The sequence below is a fragment of the Chelonia mydas genome, chromosome 13 (assembly GCF_015237465.2).
Source record: "Chelonia mydas isolate rCheMyd1 chromosome 13, rCheMyd1.pri.v2, whole genome shotgun sequence".
NCBI lineage: Eukaryota > Metazoa > Chordata > Testudines > Cheloniidae > Chelonia > Chelonia mydas.
In genome coordinates, this window is record NC_051253.2 from 40,637,589 (window position 1) to 40,658,361 (window position 20,773).

Here is a 20,773-nt window from a genome sequence, read left to right on the forward strand (position 1 = left end):
TTGAAAACATTTTTAAGGGTTACATAGTTGCACCAAATTATGAGTTTTAAGCTTTTCTTTACTTTGACATGTAACATATCTATGTAAAGATTATGATCTACTGAATATATTCATCCTATTTATATGCATGTGTCATTGTTGTATTCGAAGTTATGAATGTTGGCTGTATACTTGTTTGATTTTAAATAACCTTAATAAGGTATTTGGTCAGCTTCTTTAGAAAGGAATTTGCAAGTTAAGTGCCCAGTCAAGAAGCACTTAATGGACAATGGATCTTGGAAGGCTCCAATCCACATAAGAAGTCTATATGAGGACGTTCAAGGTAGCATGTGAACCATGGCTGCTACCTGTAACTTCTGAGTTATGCATGGGCATGTGACTTGTCCATGTGACTCCAAAACTCCATTTTGTAGCTGGAATTCTACACAGGGGAAGGGAGGGGTCTCCACCCACAAGAGAAAGTCTATTTAAACCCCTGGGAGACCCCTCCATTTGGTCTTCAGCTGGCTCAAGTGATAGCCTCTCCACCCCCAAGGATACCTGAAGGAAACTGGAACAAAGGACAGTAACTAGAGGGGGGTGTGAGTGATTGCTGGGCCCAGCCTAGAAGGAGATTAGTCTGTAAAAGGAAGCTTACTGGAACTCCTCTGAGGGTGAGGTTCTATCTGTATTCAGTTTTCTTACTGTATTAGGCATAGACTTGCAGGTTTTATTTTATTTTACTTGGTAATTCACTTTGTTCTGTCTGTTACTACTTGGAACCACTTAAATCCTACTTTCTGTATTTAATAAAATCACTTTTTACTGATTATTTAACCCAGAATAAGCATTAATACGGGGGGGGGGGGGGGGGGAGGACAGCTGTATATATCTCTCTATCAGTGTTGTAGAGGGAGAACAATTTGTGAGTTTACCCTATATAAGCTTTATACTGGGTAAAACAGATTTATTTGGGGTTTGGACCCCATTGGGAGTTGGGCAACTGTTAAAGTCAGAAACACTTCTTAAACTACTTTCAATTGAGCCTACAGCTGTCAGGGGACGTGGACATGGTCTGGGTTTGCAGCGGGCTAAGGGGTCTGGCTCAAGCCAGGCAGGGCACTGAAGTCCCAAGCTGCCAGGGCAAGAAAGCAGAAGTAGCCTTGGCACATCAGTTGGCAGCCCCAAAGGGGTTTCTGTGATCCAACCCCTCACAGTCCCGGGAAATCAGTGCGTGTCTCTCCCTTGGAGCACGGGCTACTCCAGCACGTGCGGGGCACCTGCCATGGATCCAGACCATGCCCAGGAGATGTCCCGAGCTGTGGGTCTCTCCCGGGAGGGCCGGATGAGGACGGAACCGCGCTGCAGGGAGAGGAAGGCTGGTTCCGCCCCGGAGACTGACCGACGGCTGTAGGGAAGGGGCGGGAATGGGGTGTGGGGAGCCGGAGCAGCTTCCGGGCTGTGCACAGCAAGGGCGGTGCTGGCGGGACACGGGGCAGCGGCTGCCGCCCACGCTGGGGAGGACGCGGCACCTTCGTCTGCGGCGCCTCTCACACGGGGCAGCCCTGCGGGGGGGGGTGTCGGACTGCTGCCACCTACTGGGCAGCCTGGGATTTGCGCTCTCTCTGTCGCCCCCTGTATGGGTGTGTCGGACTGCTGCCGCCTACTGGAGAAAATCGGACTTCTTCTCCCTCCTTCCCTCCCTCCCTGCGTGTGTCTGTGCTCGCCCCCCTCACTCTCTTCCCAAGGCAAAGACCGTGGCCTTCCCGGTGCACACCTGACACGCACCGTGACACACACACGGGGAACGGACACACGGTGCGATTATTTTGTGGCTCTGAATTCCGTGAATCTTTCCCTGCCCGCTCCGACAGCCGCTGGAAAGGGAGGAAACACCTGTGTTTTGTCCGTGCGTTTGCCATGATTTCTGTGGCAGCTCAAAGGCGAGGCGTGTCCGGAGGAACTGGGTACATTCTTCATGGTTTAAACCAGACAAACAAACAACCCCCGCCCCCAGCTATTTGGATGGTTTTCACAGTGAGTTCACCCTGTGTGCCTCTTTCTCTGCAGGGCTCCACTCTGTAACTCTGGCTTCCCCGGGCTGTTCAGAAACCGCTTCCCCTTTTTGTGCCAGCCCCGCTCTGCCCCGCGTCACCGTGTCTCTGGCGCAGTAATACGTGGCGGTGTCCGCGGCTGTCAGCGAGCGGAGCTGCAGGGAGAACTGGTTCTTGGCGGTGTCTCCAGAGATGGTGATTCGGCCTTGGAGAGACGGGGCGTAGCCTGTGCTGCCGCTACTATACGGGTACACATACCCCATCCACTCCAGCCCTTTCCCGGGGGGCTGCCGGATCCAGTGCCAGCTGTAATACTGAGTAGAGATGGAGAACCCGGAGACAGCACAGGTCAGGGTGAGGGTCTCTCCGGGCTTCACCGCCCCAGGGCCAGACTGGACCAGCTGCACCTGGGAGAGGACACCTGGGGAAAGGGAAAGAAAGCAAGAAAGGCATTAGCCACAGAGACCCCCCAGGGATCTGTCACCAATACCCCCCACTGCCCCATAGACACTCACTGGTGGTGGCAGAGAGCAGGAAAAGGAAAAGCAACAGAGATTTCATTCTCGTTTTCATGCAATGAGGGAAACTTCCCAACAGGCAGAAGCGAGCGGCTTGCTGTCTGGGGAGAGACTGAGGCTGCTATAACCAGGGGTCTGTATTTAAACAGGTGCCCCCCCCCCCCACCCCCCGGGGCAGGGATTTGCATGTGGGTTTAACCCAGCAGGGATGGACATGAAAGGGGCCGGCGGGACGGGCTCTGGTTGGATGGAAAGGGGCCGTGGCTGCATTTGCCAGGGCGAGAGGGAGCCTCCAGCTCTCTGCACGTTCCCCCGGGGAGAGTCAGTGAGACCGGGCAGGGCTCCCAGGGCCTCACCAGAGACCATCGCTGCCTTCAGTGCCAAGGGGCTCGGAGCTGGCCCTAAATGCTTCTCTTATAGAGTGAAAACTTGGTTGGGAGTCACAGCGCCCCGGAGTATGAAGCAGGGCGAGAGCCCATCTCCGCTCTCCCCCGGATCACCGGGTATTTCCCCTCCCAGCACTGAAGGAGACGGGGAATTGCCGGGGCTCGTCTGACCCAGAGTCCCGCTGTCTGTGTCCGCGGCCAGGGACAGAAGCTGCAGAGGGTGGCGCCAGGCTGCCCCCCTAGTGGGATATTGTGGAATATGCCGCTGAGAGGGGAAGTTTCTTCCTAACCCTCCCCCTGAATTACCGGTGGGTTCGCGCTCTGAGGAAGCCTTTGAACCGATTGACTCATGGAAAGTGTCATAAAATGTCCCGAGTTCACCCCAACGTCATCTACCTGGAGAGAATTTCTATTGGTGTGTCCCTGTGGGTACCAGGGAACATCCTGCGTGGCTGGGGAAGGTGGTGGGCGATATGGGAACATGGGCAAGGAGGTTTCTAAATTTGAATTGGCCAGAGGGTTTGTAAAGGGGTTGAAGCTCCTCCCTCCCCTTGATTTCAGTGCGCGTTAGGCAATTAGCTAAGATTAAAAGTCTGGTCCGAAGGGTATTAGTGTTCTACTTATTTTGATTCTGTTTTGTGGACTTTATCCCTACCAAGATAAAGAATCACTTTAACTCTGCTATTCAACACCCTCTTTTAATTTTTTTCATTTTACCCTTCCCCTAAATTTAATCATAACCATAATCACACACTGATTTCTAACCTTACCCCTAATCCTAACTCTGTCCTCTATCTGGAGCTCTGGTCCCGATCCTAATTTTAATTTGCCTACTGAACCCTTGCCCCAACCAGAACCCGATACTTATCCCCTAACTCCAGTCCTCAATTATTCTTTGACCTAACCGAAAACATACCCCTAATCTCTGTCACTTAACACCTAAAATACATAATTTCCGTCTCTCTGTCTGGGTCTCCTCTAAATTCTCACCTAAAGGCAGGCTGGAGAGGGAAAAGAAACCCCAAGACTGTTCCATCAGGAGTGTTTTTTTATTAGGAATAAATGCCCCCCCACCCCCCAGCACCAGGAATCATGAATTCGGCCCCTGCACAGCTCGCTCTGGGTTGCTGCAATTCCTTGGCAGGTGGGATTTTGTTCCAGGATAAATATGAGGATAAATATGATTTCCAGTGCCTCTTTTTTTGGGTGTCTCTCCCAGGTTGTTGGTGTTGATTGTTGGCGCCTCATAATCACTCCTCTGGTTCTATCTGTCCGGGTGCTGAGACTGGCGCCCATCACCGTGGCATCTTGGCACTGTGTGTTCGCGAGTATAAAGTGGGGTTCCTTTGAGCTTCAATCAAGGCAAGGACAGAGGGTTTGTGTGAGCAAGGAGGGCTTTGCCCTCTTTGCCCAGAGCTCACAATTAAAAGTCCCTTTAAACCCCCAGGAAAACTGGAAATGACGGGACAGGACACAAGGGAATTGTGAGCATCACTGTCACGGAGTGTGGGGGAGTCCAGGCCCTGTACCCCTCTTCCTGGGATTCACTGAGACTCTCAGCCAGCCAGTAAAACAGAAGATTTATTGGACAACAGGAACACAGTCCAAAACGGAGCTTGTGGGTACACCCAGGACCCCTCAGTCAAGTCCTTCTGGGGGAGCAGGGAGCTTAGACCCCAGCCCTGGGGTTCCCTGTGTTCCTCCACCCAGCCCCAAACTGAAACTAAACCCACCCAGCAGGTTCCCTGCTGCAGCCTCCGTCCACATTCCCGGGCAGAGGTGTTACCTCCCCCTCCCCCGCCTCCGCCTGGCTCAGGTGACAGGCTCTCAGGTCTCCCATCCCCAGGGCACATTCCCAGGTCAACACTCCCCCCTCCCTGCTGAATCACATCGTCACATCTCTCCCCCCTTCGAGACTGAACTGAGCGGGCTCACGCTGACCAGTGACCTGGGGAAGTTCGGGGCCCCCTCTCCGGGACAGCGCATCCGCTATCAGGTTGGCACTTCCCTTCCCATGGACCACGTCCATGTCGTAATCCTGCAGGAGCAGGCTCCACCTCAGGAGTTTGGCACTGGCTCCTTTCATCTGGTGCAGCCAGGTCAGGGGAGAGGGGTCGGTGTAGACGGTGAAATGTCGCCCAAAGAGATAGGGCTCTAGTTTCTTGAGGGACCACACCATGGCCAGGCACTCCTTCTCGATGGCCGCGTAGTGTTGCTCCCGGGGTAGCAACTTCTTGCTCAGATACACGATGGGGTGTCTCTCCCCCTTTTCATCCTCCTGCATTAACACCGCCCCCAGTCCCGTGTCGGAGGCGTCGGTGAACACCACAAAGGGCTTGTCAAAGTCTGGGTTTGCCAGAACTGGGCCACTGACAAGAGCCTCCTTCAGCGCCCGGAAAGCCTCCTGGCACTGTTCGATCCAGACCACCTTGTCTGGCTTCCCCTTCTTGCATAGCTCAGTGATGGGGGTGGCTATGGCACTAAAGTGGGGCACAAATCTTTGGTAGTATCCTGCCATCCCAATAAAGGCTTGGACCTGCTTTTTGGTGTGGGGAGCAGGCCAGTCTCTGATCACCTCCACCTTGGCTGGTTCCGGCTTTAGGCGGCCACTCCACACCCGATGGCCCAGGTAAGATACTTCAGCCATCCCCACCTTGCACTTCTCCAATTTTACAGTCAGCCCAGCCCCCTGGAGTCGGTCCAGCACTTGTCTAACCTGGGACACGTGGTCCTTCCAGGTCTGGCTAAAGACACAGATGCCATCAATATACACCATGGCAAAACTCTCCATCCCCCTCAGTAGCTGGTCCACCAGGTGCTGGAAGGTGGCCGGCGCTCCCTTGAGGCCGAAAGGCAGGGTCAGGAACTCATAGAGCCCCAGAGGGGTGATAAAGGCCAATTTCAGCCGGGCATCTGCATCCAGCGGCACTTGCCAGTAGCCCTTTGTAAGATCCATGGTGGTAAGGTATCGAGCTCCTCCCAGCTTGTCTAGGAGCTCGTCAGGCCTGGGCATGGGGTAGGCATCAGATACAGTGATGGCACTGAGCTTCCGATAGTCCACACAGAACCGGACTGACCCATTCCTTTTGGGGACCAGCACCACCGGCGAGGCCCAAGGGCTGGCCGATGGCTGGATCACCCCCAAAGCCAGCATGTCCCGGACCTCTCTTTCCAGGTCCTGAGCAGTTTTCCCTGTGACTCGGAAGGGGGAGCATCTTATCGGTGGGTGCGACCCCGTCTGCACCCGGTGGACAGTCAGATTAGTGCGTCCAGGCTGGTTGGAAAACAGCTGTCGGTACGGATGCAGCACCCCCCTGACCTCAGCTTGCTGGGCAGGGGTTAGCTGATCCGAGAGGGGAATTGTTTCCAGGGGGGAACCAGCTCTGGTCCCAGGGAATAGATCTACTGAAGGGTCATCTCCCTGCTCCTCCCACTGTCCGCACACGGCCAACACCACATTCCCCCTGGCATAATATGGCTTCATCATATTCACATGGTACACCCGGCGGTGGTGCACCCGGTTTGACAGCTCCACCACATAGTTTACCTCATTGAGCTGCTTGACAACCTTGAAAGGGCCCTCCCAGGTGGCCTGTAGTTTGTTCTTTCTCACGGGGATGAGAACCATCACTTGATCCCTGGTGGCGTAGGCACGGGCCCGTGCCATGCGGTCATACCAGACCTTCTGCTTCCTCTGGGCTCTGGCCAGATTCTCCCTGGCCAGGCCCATGAGTTCAGCCAGTCTCTCTCGGAAGATCAGGACATACTCCACCACTGACTCTCCATCGGGAGTGGCCTTCCCCTCCCACTCGTCTCTCATCAGGTCCAGGGGGCCCCTCACCCTCCTTCCATATAACAGTTCGAAAGGCGAAAATCTGGTAGACTCCTGGGGCACCTCCCTGTACGCGAACAGCAGGTGAGGTAAGTACTTGTCCCAATCCTGCGGGTGCTGGTTCATAAAGGTTTTCAGCATCATCTTTAGCATCCCATTGAACCTCTCCACCAGCCCATTGGACTGGGGGTGATAAGCTGAGGCCCAGTTGTGCCGGACCCCACATTTCTCCCACAAGCACCGGAGCAGGGCCGACATGAAGTTGGAGCCTTGGTCTGTCAAGACTTCCTTGGGGAACCCCACGCGGCTGAAAATGGTCAGGAGCGCATCTGCCACGGTGTCTGCTTCAATGGAAGCTAAGGGCACTGCCTCGGGGTAGCGGGTGGCAAAATCTACCACCACCAGAATGTATTTCTTCCCTGACCGGGTCGTTTTGCTGAGAGGCCCCACGATGTCCATGGCCACCTTCTGGAAAGGCTCCTCTATGATGGGCAAAGGTCTCAAAGCCGCTTTCCCCTTGTCCCAGGCCTTCCCCACCCTCTGACAGGGGTCACAGGATCGGCAATACTGCCGGACCGTGGTAAAGACCCCAGGCCAGTAAAAGTTCTGTAGCAACCTCTGCCGGGTGCGCCGGATTCCCTGGTGCCCTGCGAGGGGGATGTCATGGGCCAGGTACAGGAGCTTGCGGCGATACTTCTGGGGGACCACCAGCTGCCGCCTGATCCCACAGGACTCTACTTCCCTTGGGGGAGCCCATTCTCGGTACAGGAACCCCTTCTCCCACAGGAACCTCTCCTGGCAGCCTCTCCTCATGGTCCGTACCACTCTGAGGTTGGCCAGGTCCCTGAGCTTCCGCAAGGAGGGATCTTTCCTCAACTCAGCCTGGAACTCAGCAGCTGGGGAAGGGATGGGGCCCGGTTCCCCCTCATTGGCCAGGTCTGAGGCCACAGCCTCTCTGAGCCGTGCCCCTCGGCGCTCCCTCCCCACCAGGGTAGGGTCCTGCGCCTCCGGTGTGGTACCCTCCCCAAGGTCAGTGTGCAGTGCCCCTCGCCAGCTCTGGCTACGGGTCACAACCAGGGCGGTCTGGGGCTTGCTTGGCCAGTCCTCTAGGTCTCCCCCCATCAAAACTTCAGTGGGCAAATGGTGGTGTACCCCCACATCCTTGGGGCCCTCCTTGGCCCCCCATTTCAGGTGTACCCTTGCCACGGGCACCTTAAATGGGGTCCCGCCCACCCCTGTCAAGGTCAGGTAGGTGTTGGGCACCACCCGATCTGGGGCCACCACCTCGGGCCGGGCCAGCGTCACCTCCGCACCCGTATCCCAGTATCCATTGACCTTCCTCCCATCCACCTCCAGGGGAACAAGGCACTCTCTCCGGAGGGACAGCCCCGCGCCCACCCTGTAAACCGAGCACCCGGAGTACAGAGCCTCCGGCCCTCTGGCGGAGCTGGCCTGGGGTACTCTTCCCTCCTGAGCAGGTGGTAAACTGGTAGCCCCCCTTTCCTGGGTCGTCTGCCCCTCGTCCAGCTGAGTCCCTACCCAGTTAACCCTGGGTAGGTTGGGTCGGCTCAGTTTGTTCCTGAGCACGGGGCACTGGGTCCGTACGTGGCCTCTCTGGCCACAGTGATAGCAGCTCAGGTCACTTTGGTCCCCTCGAGCGGGTCGGAGGGGCCCGACACCAGGCATTCCCCTTTGGAGGGGGTTTTCCCTATTTCCCCGCTGGGAGGCCCCATGGTGACTTTCTCTCTGCATCCGGGGGGGGCCTGTTCTTTTGGGACTCCTCCCGGCTACCCCCTGACCGACTGTTCACAAACTCGTTGGCCAGCTGCCCTGCCTGCTGGGGGTTCTCGAGCTTTTTGTCCACCAGCCACAGCCTCAGGTCGGAAGGGCACTGTTCATACAGTTGCTCCAGTACGATTAGGTCAAGCAGGTCCTCTTTAGCTTGGGCCCCAGCTGTCCACTTGCGGGCATATCCCTGCATCCGGTTGACCAGTTGTAGGTAGGTGACCTCAGGCGTTTTACGCTGACTCCGGAACCTTCTCCGGTACATCTCGGGGGTCAGCCCAAACTCACGGAGCAGGGCCTGTTTGAACAGTTCGTAGTCCCCTGCCTCCGCCCCTGTCATTCGGCTGTACACCTCCACGGCTTTGGGGTCCAGTAAGGGGGTGAGGAACTGGAGCCTGTCTGCAGGGTCAACCCTGTGCATCTCGCAGGCATTCTCAAAGGCTGTCAGGAAGCTATCTATGTCCTCCCCCTCCTTCCGCTGGGCCAGGAGGCACTTATCAAAGCTCCTTGCAGTCTTGGGTCCCCCCTCACTCACCGCAGCAGGGACCCCACTGCTCCTCAGCCTGGCCAGCTCCAGTTCATGCTGTCTTTGTTTCTCCTTCTCCTGACGCTCCCTCTCCTTCTCCTCCTGCTCATGTTGACGTTGTTTCTCCTTCTCCTCTTGCTCATGTTGACGTTGTTTCTCCTCATGTTGACGTTGTTTTTCGTGATCCTCCAGCTCCCTCATTTTCATCTCCCTCTCCCAGTCCAGCCGCATCCGCTCCAGGGATGGGGAGCTCCGCCGGGAGGATCCCCTGCTGGCTGCTGGGGTCAGGGTACCCTCGGTATTCGCTGGGCTTCCCCCAACCCCTCCCCCAGGCATAGGTAGGAAGGGTCTCGGGATGTCCTCGGCAGCAGTCTGACCCCTCCCAGCCTGGTTAGGCCCCAGGGCCCACGCTGCGTCCCCCGGGCGGCTTCCCTCAGGGACAGGGATCGGGTCATCCAAGCGATCCCTCTCCTCCAGCTGGGCAATCAGCTGTTCCTTGGTGGACCTCCCGATGCGCAGCCCCCTCTGCCTGCACAGCTCCACCAGGTCACTCTTAAGGCATTTAGCGTGCATCTCCCGGCTGGCCACTCACAGGCCGGGCAGCTTTCCACGGCTTCCAGGAAAAGCCCCTAGTGTGCCAGTCCTTCTTGAGGTCACCACCTCTTTGCCAGGGTCGAGCTGCAGACTCCTCCGCCCCTGGGACCGCTCGCTGCAATCCCCCGGGGGACCCTGTTACTGCAAAAGTCCTTCTCTCTGGTCACACACTCCCAGGGGTTAACCGCCCCCTGGAACCGTCTCTCTCTGAATCTTCAGCACGCCTGGTCCCCGTCAATCCCCCTTCGTTTTACTGTTCCCCCGTCACTTACTGCAGGAAGCACCGTTCACGGGGTGCAGTAGATCCCACCGCTGCCACCAGTTGTCACGGAGTGTGGGGGAGTCCAGGCCCTGCACCCCTCTTCCTGGGATTCACTGAGACTCTCAGCCAGCCAGTAAAACAGAAGGTTTATTGGACAACAGGAACACAGTCCAAAACAGAGCTTGTGGGTACACCCAGGACCCCTCAGTCAAGTCCTTCTAGGGGAGCAGGGAGCTTAGACCCCAGCCCTGGGGTTCCCTGTGTTCCTCCACCCAGCCCCAAACTGAAACTAAACCCACCCAGCAGGTTTCCTGCTGCAGCCTCCGTCCACATTCCTGGGCAGAGGTGTTACCTCCCCCTCCCCCTCCCGGCTCAGGTGACAGGCTCTCAGGTCTCCCGTCCCCAGGGCACATTCCCAGGTCAACACTCCCCCCTCCCTGCTGCGTCACATCGTCACAACAAGGTGTGACATTATGCAATTAAAATATGGCCATATAGATCATTGTTGCAACCACTGTTATATATTTGCAACAAATCTTGTACAAAATGTTGCATGTAAGATGTCTATGGAAAGGTTATGATTTGCTGGTTATGATTATACACTCCGTATGCGTGTATCGTTTTTGTTTTTGAAGTTATGAATATTGGCTTTATGTCTGGATTTCAAATGTTTGCTCCTGGAGTAACGCCCACAAAGTAATTAGCCAGCATATCTTGGAGGGACCATTCAAATTGGTTGCCCCTCAAAAGGACACTGAACTCACGACAGCCCATGAGAGACGCCTATCTACAGATAATGGCTTTCTGCTATGCCTAAGCAAGATTGAGGCTCAGCCGTGAATCCTGAGGTGTGAATGGCAGGTGAGTGGGAGGGAAGCAGCTGGGGATGAGAGAACATGGTGAGAGTTGGGGTTTGCCTGCGTGTGATTTACTTGTTTAACCCTTAGTCCTGCAATGAGAAGTGACATTCTTGTCACTGCTGTTCTGCAATATCAGGGCATCGTTTCCTTGTGTGAACTTTCTGAAATCATGTCTCGAAAAATGCTCTCCTTCTCGATTCCTGCCTGTGTCCCTCTGAGAGGAAAATCACAGCGTTAAATGCCCTGAATGTCTGTATAGAAACCGCTTCCCCTTTTGGTACAGGTCCTGCTCTGCTCGGGGTCACCGTGTCTCTCCTGGCGCAGTAACAGGTGCCGGTGTCTGCGGCTGTCAGCGAGCGGAGCTGCAGGGGGACCTGGTTCTTGGCGGTGTCTGCAGAGATGGTGACTCGGCCTTGGAGAGACGGGGCGTAGTTTGTGCTCTCACTAGCTGCATATACATACCCCATGTACTCCAAGCCTTTCCCAGGAGCCTGCCGGATCCAAGCCCAGTCAGAGCCAGAAGATATGGTGTAACCAGACACGGCGCAGGTCTGTGTGAGGGGCTCTCCAGGCTTCACCACGCCCGGCCCGGACTGGGCCAGCTGGATTTGGGACCGGGCACCTGCAAAGACAGGAAACGTTACAGTTAAATCCTGACCGCTCTTCCTCAGGGTTTGATCATTTCCCCCCGGATTTCTCCTCCTGACTTACAGGGCGAGAGAGCGAGTAAAACCAGAAGTGACAACGCCTTTTCCATCCTCTTGAAAAGATGAGAAAAAAGGACAAAGAATGAAATTCACTTCAGCCCCTGAGCAGGCGGGTTCCGTGAGAACCCAGGAGCTGCTATTTAAATGGGGAACCCGACTGGGAAATTTGCATAAAGATCAGACACGCGGGCATCACGGTTGAAAAGGAGCTGAAACCACCAGAGCTCCTTTGTTCAGTGGCTCTCTCAGAGCCGTGTAACAGGGCAGGGAAATGAACCAGCTATGAGCGAATGCTGGGTGATCTGACCCTTTCTTTCTTTCTTTCTTTCTTTCTTTCTTTCTTTCTTTCTTTCTTTCTTTCTTTCTTTCTTTCTTTCTCCACCTTTGAGTAAAAGGTGTCCCTGTATTGGAGTGGTGGCTATTCGGAAAATGTGTTGGGCATATGAAATAGATATAAACAGTGTCCTTGGGGAAACCACACTCTCGTGGGAATGCCAGATGGGGAAGGAGCAGCAGCTGAATGTGGGGGAAGGGTTGGTTTAGGCCGCAGAGCCTGAAAATCAGCTCTGGGGACAGGGAAGGAAAAGGGAATGGAGAGAAGATGCAGCTCCTGGGCTTTGCCAGAACACAGGCTGTGATGGCAGGACACAGGGCAGAATCTGAACTGCAGGAGGGGTATTTCTACCAGTCCCTGCTTTGCTCTGTGCCCTGTGTCTCCAGGCACAGTAACACGCGGTGGTGCCTGCGGGTTTCAGTGAGCGGAGATGCAGGGAGATCTGGTTCTTGGAGGACTCCGCAGAGATGGTGACTCACAGTTTCCCCCCCAGGAATTGAAATGGGGGAGCGGGGTTCGAATTTACGGGAGGGAGGGGTCAGGGCTGATGCGGGTGAGACCATGAGGGTGAAGGTGGCTCTATGGCACCATAGTAAAAACTGAAAAGTGTTTCATGACCATTTTATTAGATTTAACTCATGTTTTAAAATCATCACACAAATTAGAGTTGGCTACTCAAGCCTTCTATGAAGCACTACGTCTACATCCTTCTTGGTTTCTTGTTATAATTTCCCACAACTCTGTTAATGAACTTCTTGAATGCCATGTGTTCATCTTTGGTGGCTTCTTGTGTGTCCGGTATTTCCATTCCTTCCATGGATATGCTCATTAGTTCATTCACATGATCAGGCAGAAGGCGACTTCTTTCAGAACACAAGATTCTATTCAGTGATGAAAAACAACGCTCAGCTGTAGCTGTTGTGACTGGGAGTGGCAAGAGATGAATTCCTACTTCTTTCAGCCCAGGAAACAGAGCACAAAGATCCGGTCAAGCCACTAGCGATGATAAAAAAGAAGATGAGGTCAAATCTTCATTCATTCGTCGTATGGTATTCCACTCTGTGTTCAAATTCTCTATTCTGTCCTGAGCACAAGGCAGCCCCATTGCTGGTAGTGCCTCACTCCACTCAACCATCAGTGTTTTATAGGACAGGGATCTGTAAAAGCTACGTAGAGGTTCAGTAGAATCCAGAAGTCGCTGTTGTAGATTTTTAAGAATCAAGTCTGTGTACTTTTTCAGTTGTCTTAACAAACACTTCTTGTCCTCTTCACTTAAGGATTCAATATAAATGCCTTCATTAGTCAACTTCTGGACTGAAGTCTTTTCTTCTTCCAGTACTTTTCCAAAGGATAGCTCTCTGATTGATCCAAATGTAGCTTCTACTGCCGGACAAAGATCTACTACTGTCCTAGCAGATGCCTGGATGGCATTGTTTAATGACCCAAGTGGTTTCAACAGTAGACTTACAAGAGAGAGAATGGCAATAGTCTTCTCTGAACGTAATAGCAAAAGTATCCACCAGCCTCACTACTTAGATCCATCCCATCTTGGTAGATACTTTCCAAAGCCAGTAATAATGGCTGGAGTAATTTTAAGACAACAGCCAACGATCGCTCATGAGAAAGCCAGCGGGTTTTCCCAGGTTGGACGAATATGAACTTCAGTCCCAGTGTATCTTCTATATTTTCCAAGATATTCAGTCTTTTTGGACACTTGCTGAAAAAAGAATATAAAGAAGACACTAAATGTATAGCTTTTTAAATGTCTTTTGAAGAGTCTGCAGCTTGTCCTAGTGCTAGCTGGAGTAGATGACCTCTGCAGCATGTATAGGAGAGATTAGGGTTTACACTTTTCTTTGAGCAAAGCTTGTACTCCACCATGTCTTCCAGAAAAGTTTGCAACTCCATCAAATGCACAAGCAGCCATCTATCTGGGGTCCAATTGACAAGCATTTAACTCTTCTAAGATGTGGGTTGTCACAGATGCAGCCGATGTGTCTTCTATAACTTGAACATCTAGAAATGCATCTACTGGTCTACCACTGACATCAGGATAACGTACACAGTGACTTAATACTTGATTCCCATTTGCGTCGGTGCATTCATCAGCCATGTATGCAATTTTTTTGAATGTACAGAGAGATTTCTTCACTTTTTCAACTGTTGAGTCTTTCACTGTTGCACCGCATGCTTCTAGCCAGTCAGCTGAGTTTCTTGCAGAAAGACAGTGAGCATTTGCTGGTCTTGTTCAGAACCAGTGTTCAACTTCAGGATGAACAAGTGACAATGCACTTAACAGTGGCCTCCAGTTTGCAGTGTGTGGCCTGGGGGGAGGGATAGATCAGTGGTTTGAGCATTGGCTTGCTAAACCCAGGGTTGTGAGTTCAATCCTTGAGGGGGCCATTTAGGGATCTGGGGCAAAAATTGGCGATTGGTCCTGCTTTGAGCAGGGGGTTGGACTAGATGACCTCCTGAGGTCCCTTCCAACCCTGATAGTCTATGATCTCTTGCTTAAATAGAAAGTATGGTGCCACAGCCATGTTTGTTCACATATAAAGTTGTTGAAGCTCCTACCTCCCGTTGATTTAGTGTGTTAGGCCATTGAATAATGTTAAAAATCTAGTCCTTGTTGCTTTAGAGTTCTACTTATTTTGACTCCATATTGTCATCATACCCTTCCTCTAACCATAACCTAAGCCTCCTTTTATTTCTAACCTTCTAATCCTAACTCTGTTCTCTATCTCAAACTCTACTCCCTGTTCTAATTCGAATTGGAATCCTGAGCCCTCGCCCTAATCATAAGCCTGTATTTATCCCCTAACGCCAGTCCCACATTTTTCTTTAACCTAATCTTGACTGTACCCATAATCCCTTTCACTTAAGACCTAAAATATATTATTGCCCTGTCTATGGGTCTTCTCTAAATTCTCAGCTAATGGACAACCAGGAGAGGGAAGAGAAACCCCAAGACTATTCCATCCCAAGTGTTTGTTTATTAGGGACAAATGGCCCCTGGCACCCGGGAATCACCAATTCGGCCCCTGCACAACTCACTAGGTTGCTGCAATACCGAGGCCTGTGCGATTTTGTGCCAGGAGGATAAATATGACTTCCGGTGCCTCCGTTTTTGTGGGTGTCTCACCTAGATTGTTGGGTGCTTTGAGCTCTTTGATAATTCCAGTCCCACTTGTCTCATTGAGACTCTCCCCTTGGGTTAGCAGCCAGATCAGCTCCACCCACAGTGAGTTGATGGAAGGACTGTCTCTGACATGTGTCTGGGCTGGAAGTAATATTCTGGATCCTGTGAAAATTACTGGCCTGTAGCCTAGCAAAATGGGAGATAATTTGGGATGGCAGAGTTTGGGTTCTTAAAAATTATTGTTGTGACAGCCAATATTGAGGTTTATTTGAAAACATTTTTAAGGGTTACAGAGTTGCACCAAATTATGAGTTCTAAGCTTTTCTTTACTTTGAAAATTTGTAGATTTCAGTGATGATGGATGGAAATAGGTCTTTGGAGGCAGGGCAGGGGCTGTGTGTGTATTTGCTGAAATTTATGTTTACCAGCTTTTATCAATAAAAATCCAATCCATCCAAGCCTACAGGTAATGGAAGTTGTGAGATGTTAAAGGCCCTGCATGGAAACTGCTTCCCCTTTTTGTACCAGTCCCTGCTCTGCTCCGTGTCACTGTGGTGCTCTCCTGGCACAGTGATAGGTGGCGGTGTCTGCAGCTGTCAGCGGGCGGAGCTGCAGGGAGACCTGGTTCCTGGCGGTGTCTCCAGGGATGGTGATTCGGCCCTGGAGAGACGGGGCAGGGTGTGTGTTGCTGCTGCTATATGGATACGCCCATCCCGTCTGCCCCAGCCCTTTCCTGAGAGGCTGCCGGACCCAGTCTCAGATGTAACTGCTGTCAGTGATGGAGACCCCAGAGACAGCGCAGGTCAGGGTGAGGGTCTCTCCGGGCTTCGCCGCTCCTGGGCTGGAGTGGATCCGCTGCACTTGACACAGGACACCTGGGGAAAAAAAAATAAAGCAAGGAGAGAATTAGCCACTGAATATTGGTGTGTCTCTGTGTATGTGTGTCCCCCTAATTCCCCCACTGCCCCATAGACACTCACTCCTGAGGGAGGAGAACAGGGAAAGGAAAAGCAGAAGAGATTTCATTCTCGTTTTTATTCAAGGAGGGAAACTCACCAGTGGACAGGACCCGGTAGTTCTGTGTCTGGGGAGAGACTGTGGCTCCTAGAACCAGAGGTTTGTGTGACGGTGCACCCCGTAAGGCTTTATGGAAATATGCTTATGAATGTATATATGACTTAACTGGAATATGTTTTATGCTACATATGCCATGTAACATATCTATGTAAAGATTATGATCTACTGAATATATTCATCCTATTTATATGCATGTGTCATTGTTGTATTCGAAGTTATGAATACTGGCTGTATACTTGTTTGATTTTAAATAACCTTAATAAGTCATTTGGTCAGCTTCTTTAGAAAGGAATTTGCACATTAAGTGCCCAGTCAAGAAGCACTTAATGGACAATGGATCTTGGAAGGCTCCAATCCACATAAGAAGTCTATATGAGGACGTTCAAGGTAGCATGTGAACCATGGCTGCTACCTGTAACTTCTGAGTTATGCATGGGCATGTGACTTGCCCATGTGACTCCAAACCTCTATCTTGTAGCTGGAATTCTACACAGGGGGAGGGAGGGGTATCCACCCACAAGAGAAAGTCTATTTAAACCCCTGGGAGACCCCTCCATTTGGTCTTCAGCTGGCTCAAGTGATAGCCTCTCCACCCCCAAGAATACCTGAAGGAAACTGGAACAAAGGACAGTAACTACAGGGGGTGTGAGTGATTGCTGGGCCCAGACTAGAAGGAGATTAGTCTGTAAAAGGAAGCTTACTGGAACTCCTCTGAGGGTGAGGTTCTATCTGTATTCAGTTTTCTTACTGTATTAGGCATAGACTTGCAGGTTTTATTTTATTTTACTTGGTAATTCACTTTGTTCTGTCTGTTACTACTTGGAACCACTTAAGTCCTACTTTCTGTATTTAATAAAATCACTTTCTACTGATTATTTAACCCAGAATAAGCATTAATGGGGGGGGGGGGGGGGAGGGCAGCTGTGTATATCTCTCTATCAGTGTTGTAGAGGGAGAACAATTTATGAGTTTACCCTGTATAAGCTTTATACTGGGTAAAACAGATTTATTTGGGGTTTGGACCCCATTGGGAGTTGGGCAACTGTTAAAGACAGGAACACTTCTTAAACTACTTTCAGTTGAGCCTACAGCTGTCAGGGGAAGTGGACATGGTCTGGGTTTGCAGCAGGCTAAGGGGTCTGGCTCAAGCCAGGCAGGGCACTGAAGTCCCAAGCTGCCAGGGCAAGAAAGCAGAAGCAGCCTTGGCACATCAGTTGGCAGCCCCAAAGGGGTTTCTGTGATCCAACCCCTCACAGTCCCGGGAAATCAGTGCGTGTCTCTCCCTTGGAGCACGGGCTACTCCAGCACGCGCGGGGCACCTGCCATGGATCCAGACCATGCCCAGGAGATGTCCCGAGCTGCGGGTCTCTCCCGGGAGGGCCGGATGAGGACGGAACCGCAGCTGCAGGGAGAGGAAGGCTGGTTCCGCCCCGGAGACTGACCAGCGGCTGTAGGGAAGGGGAGGGAATGGGGTGTGGGGAGCCGGAGCAGCTTCCGGGCTGTGCATACCAAGGGCGGTGCTGGCGGGACTCGGGGCAGCGGCTGCCGCCCACGCTGGGGAGGACGCGGCACCTTCGTCTGCGGCGCCTCTCACACGGGGCAGCCCGGGGGGGGGGGGGGGTCGGACTGCTGCCACCTACTGGGCAGCCTGGGATTTGCGCTCTCTCTGTCGCCCCCTGTATGGGTGTGTCGGACTGCTGCCGCCTACTGGAGAAAATCGGACTTCTTCTCCCTCCTTCCCTCCCTCCCTGCGTGTGTCTGTGCGCGCGCCCCTCACTCTCTTCCGAAGGCAAAGACCGTGGCCTTCCCGGTGCACACCTGACACGCACCGTGACACACACACGGGGAACGGACACACGGTGCGATTATTTTGTGGCTCTGAATTCCGTGAATCTTTCCCTGCCCGCTCCGACAGCCGCTGGAAAGGGAGGAAACACCTGTGTTTTGTCCGTGCGTTTGCCATGATTTCTGTGGCAGCTCAAAGGCGAGGCGTGTCCGGAGGAACTGGGTACATTCTTCATGGTTTAAACCAGACAAACAAACAACCCCCGCCCCCAGCTATTTGGATGGTTTTCACAGTGAGTTCACCCTGTGTGCCTCTTTCTCTGCAGGGCTCCACTCTGTAACTCTGGCCTCCCTGGGCTGTTCAGAAACCGCTTCCCCTTTTTGTGCCAGCCCCGCTCTGCCCCGTGTCACCGTGTCTCTGGCGCAGTAATACGTGGCGGTGTCCGCGGCTGTCAGCGAGCGGAGCTGCAGGGAGACCTGGTTCTTGGCGGTGTCTCCAGAGATGGTGATTCGGCCTTGGAGAGACGGGGCGTAGCTTGTGCTCCCGCTACTATAGGGGTACACATACCCCATCCACTCCAGCCCTTTCCCGGGGGGCTGCCGGATCCAGTTCCAGGTGTAATACTGAGTAGAGATGGAGAACCCGGAGACAGCACAGGTCAGGGTGAGGGTCTCTCCGGGCTTCACCGTCCCAGGGCCAGACTGGACCAGCTGCACCTGGGAGAGGACACCTGGGGAAAGGGAAAGAAAGCAAGAAAGGCATTAGCCACAGAGACCCCCCAGGGATCTGTCACCAATACCCCCCACTGCCCCATAGACACTCACTGGTGGTGGCAGAGAGCAGGAAAAGGAAAAGCAACAGAGATTTCATTCTCGTTTTCATGCAATGAGGGAAACTTCCCAACAGGCAGAAGCGAGCGGCTTGCTGTCTGGGGAGAGACTGAGGCTGCTATAACCAGGGGTCTGTATTTAAACAGGTGCCCCCCCCCCCCACCCCCCGGGGCAGGGATTTGCATGTGGGTTTCACCCAGCAGGGATGGAGATGAAAGGGGCCGGCGGGACGGGCTCTGGTTGGATGGAAAGGGGCCGTGGCTGCATTTGCCAGGGCGAGAGGGAGCCTCCAGCTCTCTGCACGTTCCCCCGGGGAGAGTCAGTGAGACCGGGCAGGGCTCCCAGGGCCTCACCAGAGACCATCGCTGCCTTCAGTGCCAAGGGGTTCGGAGCTGGCCCTAAATGCTTCTCTTATAGAGTGAAAACTTGGTTGGGAGTCACAGCGCCCCGGAGTATGAAGCAGGGCGAGAGCCCATCTCCGCTCTCCCCCGGATCACCGGGTATTTCCCCTCCCAGCACGGAAGGAGACGGGGAATTGCTGGGGCTGGTCTGACCCAGAGTCCCGCTGTCTGTGTCCGCGGCCAGGGACAGAAGCTGCAGAGGGTGGCGCCAGGCTGCCCCCTAGTGGGATATTGTGGAATATGCCGCTGAGAGGGGAAGTTTCTTCCTAACCCTCCCCCTGAGTTACCGGTAGGTTCGCGCTCTGAGGAAGCCTTTGAACCGATTGACTCATGGAAAGTGTCATAAAATGTCCCGAGTTCACCCCAACGTCATCTACCTGGAGAGAATTTCTATTGGTGTGTCCCTGTGGGTACCAGGGAACATCCTGCGTGGCTGGGGAAGGTGGTGGGCGATATGGGAACATGGGCAAGGAGGTTTCTAAATTTGAATTGGCCAGAAGGTTTGTAAAGGGGTTGAAGCCCCTCCCTCCCCTTGATTTCAGTGCGCGTTAGGCAATTAGCTAAGATTAAAAGTCTGGTCCGAAGGGTATTAGTGTTCTACTTATTTTGATTCTGTTTTGTGGACTTTATCCTTATCAAGATAAAGAATCACTTTAACTCTGCTATTCAACACCCTCTTTTAATTTTTTTCATTTTACCCTTCCCCTAAATTTAATCATAACCATAATCACACACTGATTTCTAACCTTACCCCTAATCCTAACTCTGTCCTCTATCTGGAGCTCTGGTCCCGATCCTAATTTTAATTTGCCTACTGAACCCTTGCCCCAACCAGAACCCGATACTTATCCCCTAACTCCAGTCCTCAATTATTCTTTGACCTAACCGAAAACATACCCCTAATCTCTGTCACTTAACACCTAAAATACATAATTTCCGTCTCTCTGTCTGGGTCTCCTCTAAATTCTCACCTAAAGGCAGGCTGGAGAGGGAAAAGAAACCCCAAGACTGTTCCATCAGGAGTGTTTTTTTTATTAGGAATAAATGCCCCCCCACCCCCCAGCACCAGGAATCATGAATTCGGCCCCTGCACAGCTCGCTCTGGGTTGCTGCAATTCCTTGGCAGGTGGGATTTTGTTCCAGGATAAATATGAGGATAAATATGATTTCCAGTGCCTCTTTTTTTGGGTGTCTCTCCCAGGTTGTTGGTGTTGATTGTTGGTGCCTCATAATCACTCCTCTGGTTCCATCTGTCCAGGTGCTGAGACTGGCGCCCATCACCGTGGCATCTTGGCACTGTGTGTTCGCGAGTATAAAGTGGGGTTCCTTTGAGCTTCAATCAATGCAAGGACAGAGGGTTTGTGTGAGCAAGGAGGGCTTTGCCCTCTTTGCCCAGAGCTCACAATTAAAAGTCCCTTTAAACCCCCAGGAAAACTGGAAATGACGGGACAGGACACAAGGGAATTGTGAGCATCACTGTCACGGAGTGTGGGGGAGTCCAGGCCCTGCACCTCTCTTCCTGGGATTCACTGAGACTCTCAGCCAGCCAGTAAAACAGAAGGTTTATTGGACAACAGGAACACAGTCCAAAACGGAGCTTGTGGGTACACCCAGGACCCCTCAGTGAAGTCCTTCTGGGGGAGCAGGGAGCTTAGACCCCAGCCCTGGGGTTCCCTGTGTTCCTCCACCCAGCCCCAAACTGA

The 20,773-nt window shown here is 52.9% G+C and overlaps 2 protein-coding genes, 1 long non-coding RNA gene and 2 gene segments (V, D, J or C); 1 reads left to right on the top strand and 4 right to left on the bottom strand.

The window, feature by feature from the left end:
• Positions 1 to 20,773, bottom strand: part of LOC102940154 (immunoglobulin epsilon heavy chain-like) — a 1,331,510-nt gene that overhangs the window by 535,695 nt on the left and 775,042 nt on the right. The window lies entirely within an intron of this gene.
• The window catches only part of LOC119563587, a 797,667-nt gene that overhangs the window by 515,663 nt on the left and 261,231 nt on the right, over positions 1 to 20,773 (bottom strand).
• LOC119568011 overlaps positions 1 to 20,773 on the bottom strand; it is a 937,337-nt gene that overhangs the window by 153,598 nt on the left and 762,966 nt on the right.
• LOC102948108 overlaps positions 1 to 20,773 on the bottom strand; it is an 883,083-nt gene that overhangs the window by 128,090 nt on the left and 734,220 nt on the right. Inside the window, exons 1-2 of one of the 5 annotated variants that reach the window (XM_037915295.2) lie at positions 2,549 to 2,657; positions 2,142 to 2,454 (exon numbers count right to left, since the gene is read on the bottom strand). The exons of the other annotated variants lie outside the window; for them this stretch is intronic. Coding sequence (XP_037771223.2) covers positions 2,142 to 2,454; positions 2,549 to 2,606 — 371 coding nt within the window. The 5' untranslated portion in view covers positions 2,607 to 2,657. Of the gene's footprint in view, positions 1 to 2,141; positions 2,455 to 2,548; positions 2,658 to 20,773 lie in introns of those variants that run through there. 5 annotated transcript variants of the gene reach the window in all.
• Positions 1 to 20,773, top strand: part of LOC122462699 — a 480,831-nt gene that overhangs the window by 79,012 nt on the left and 381,046 nt on the right. The window lies entirely within an intron of this gene.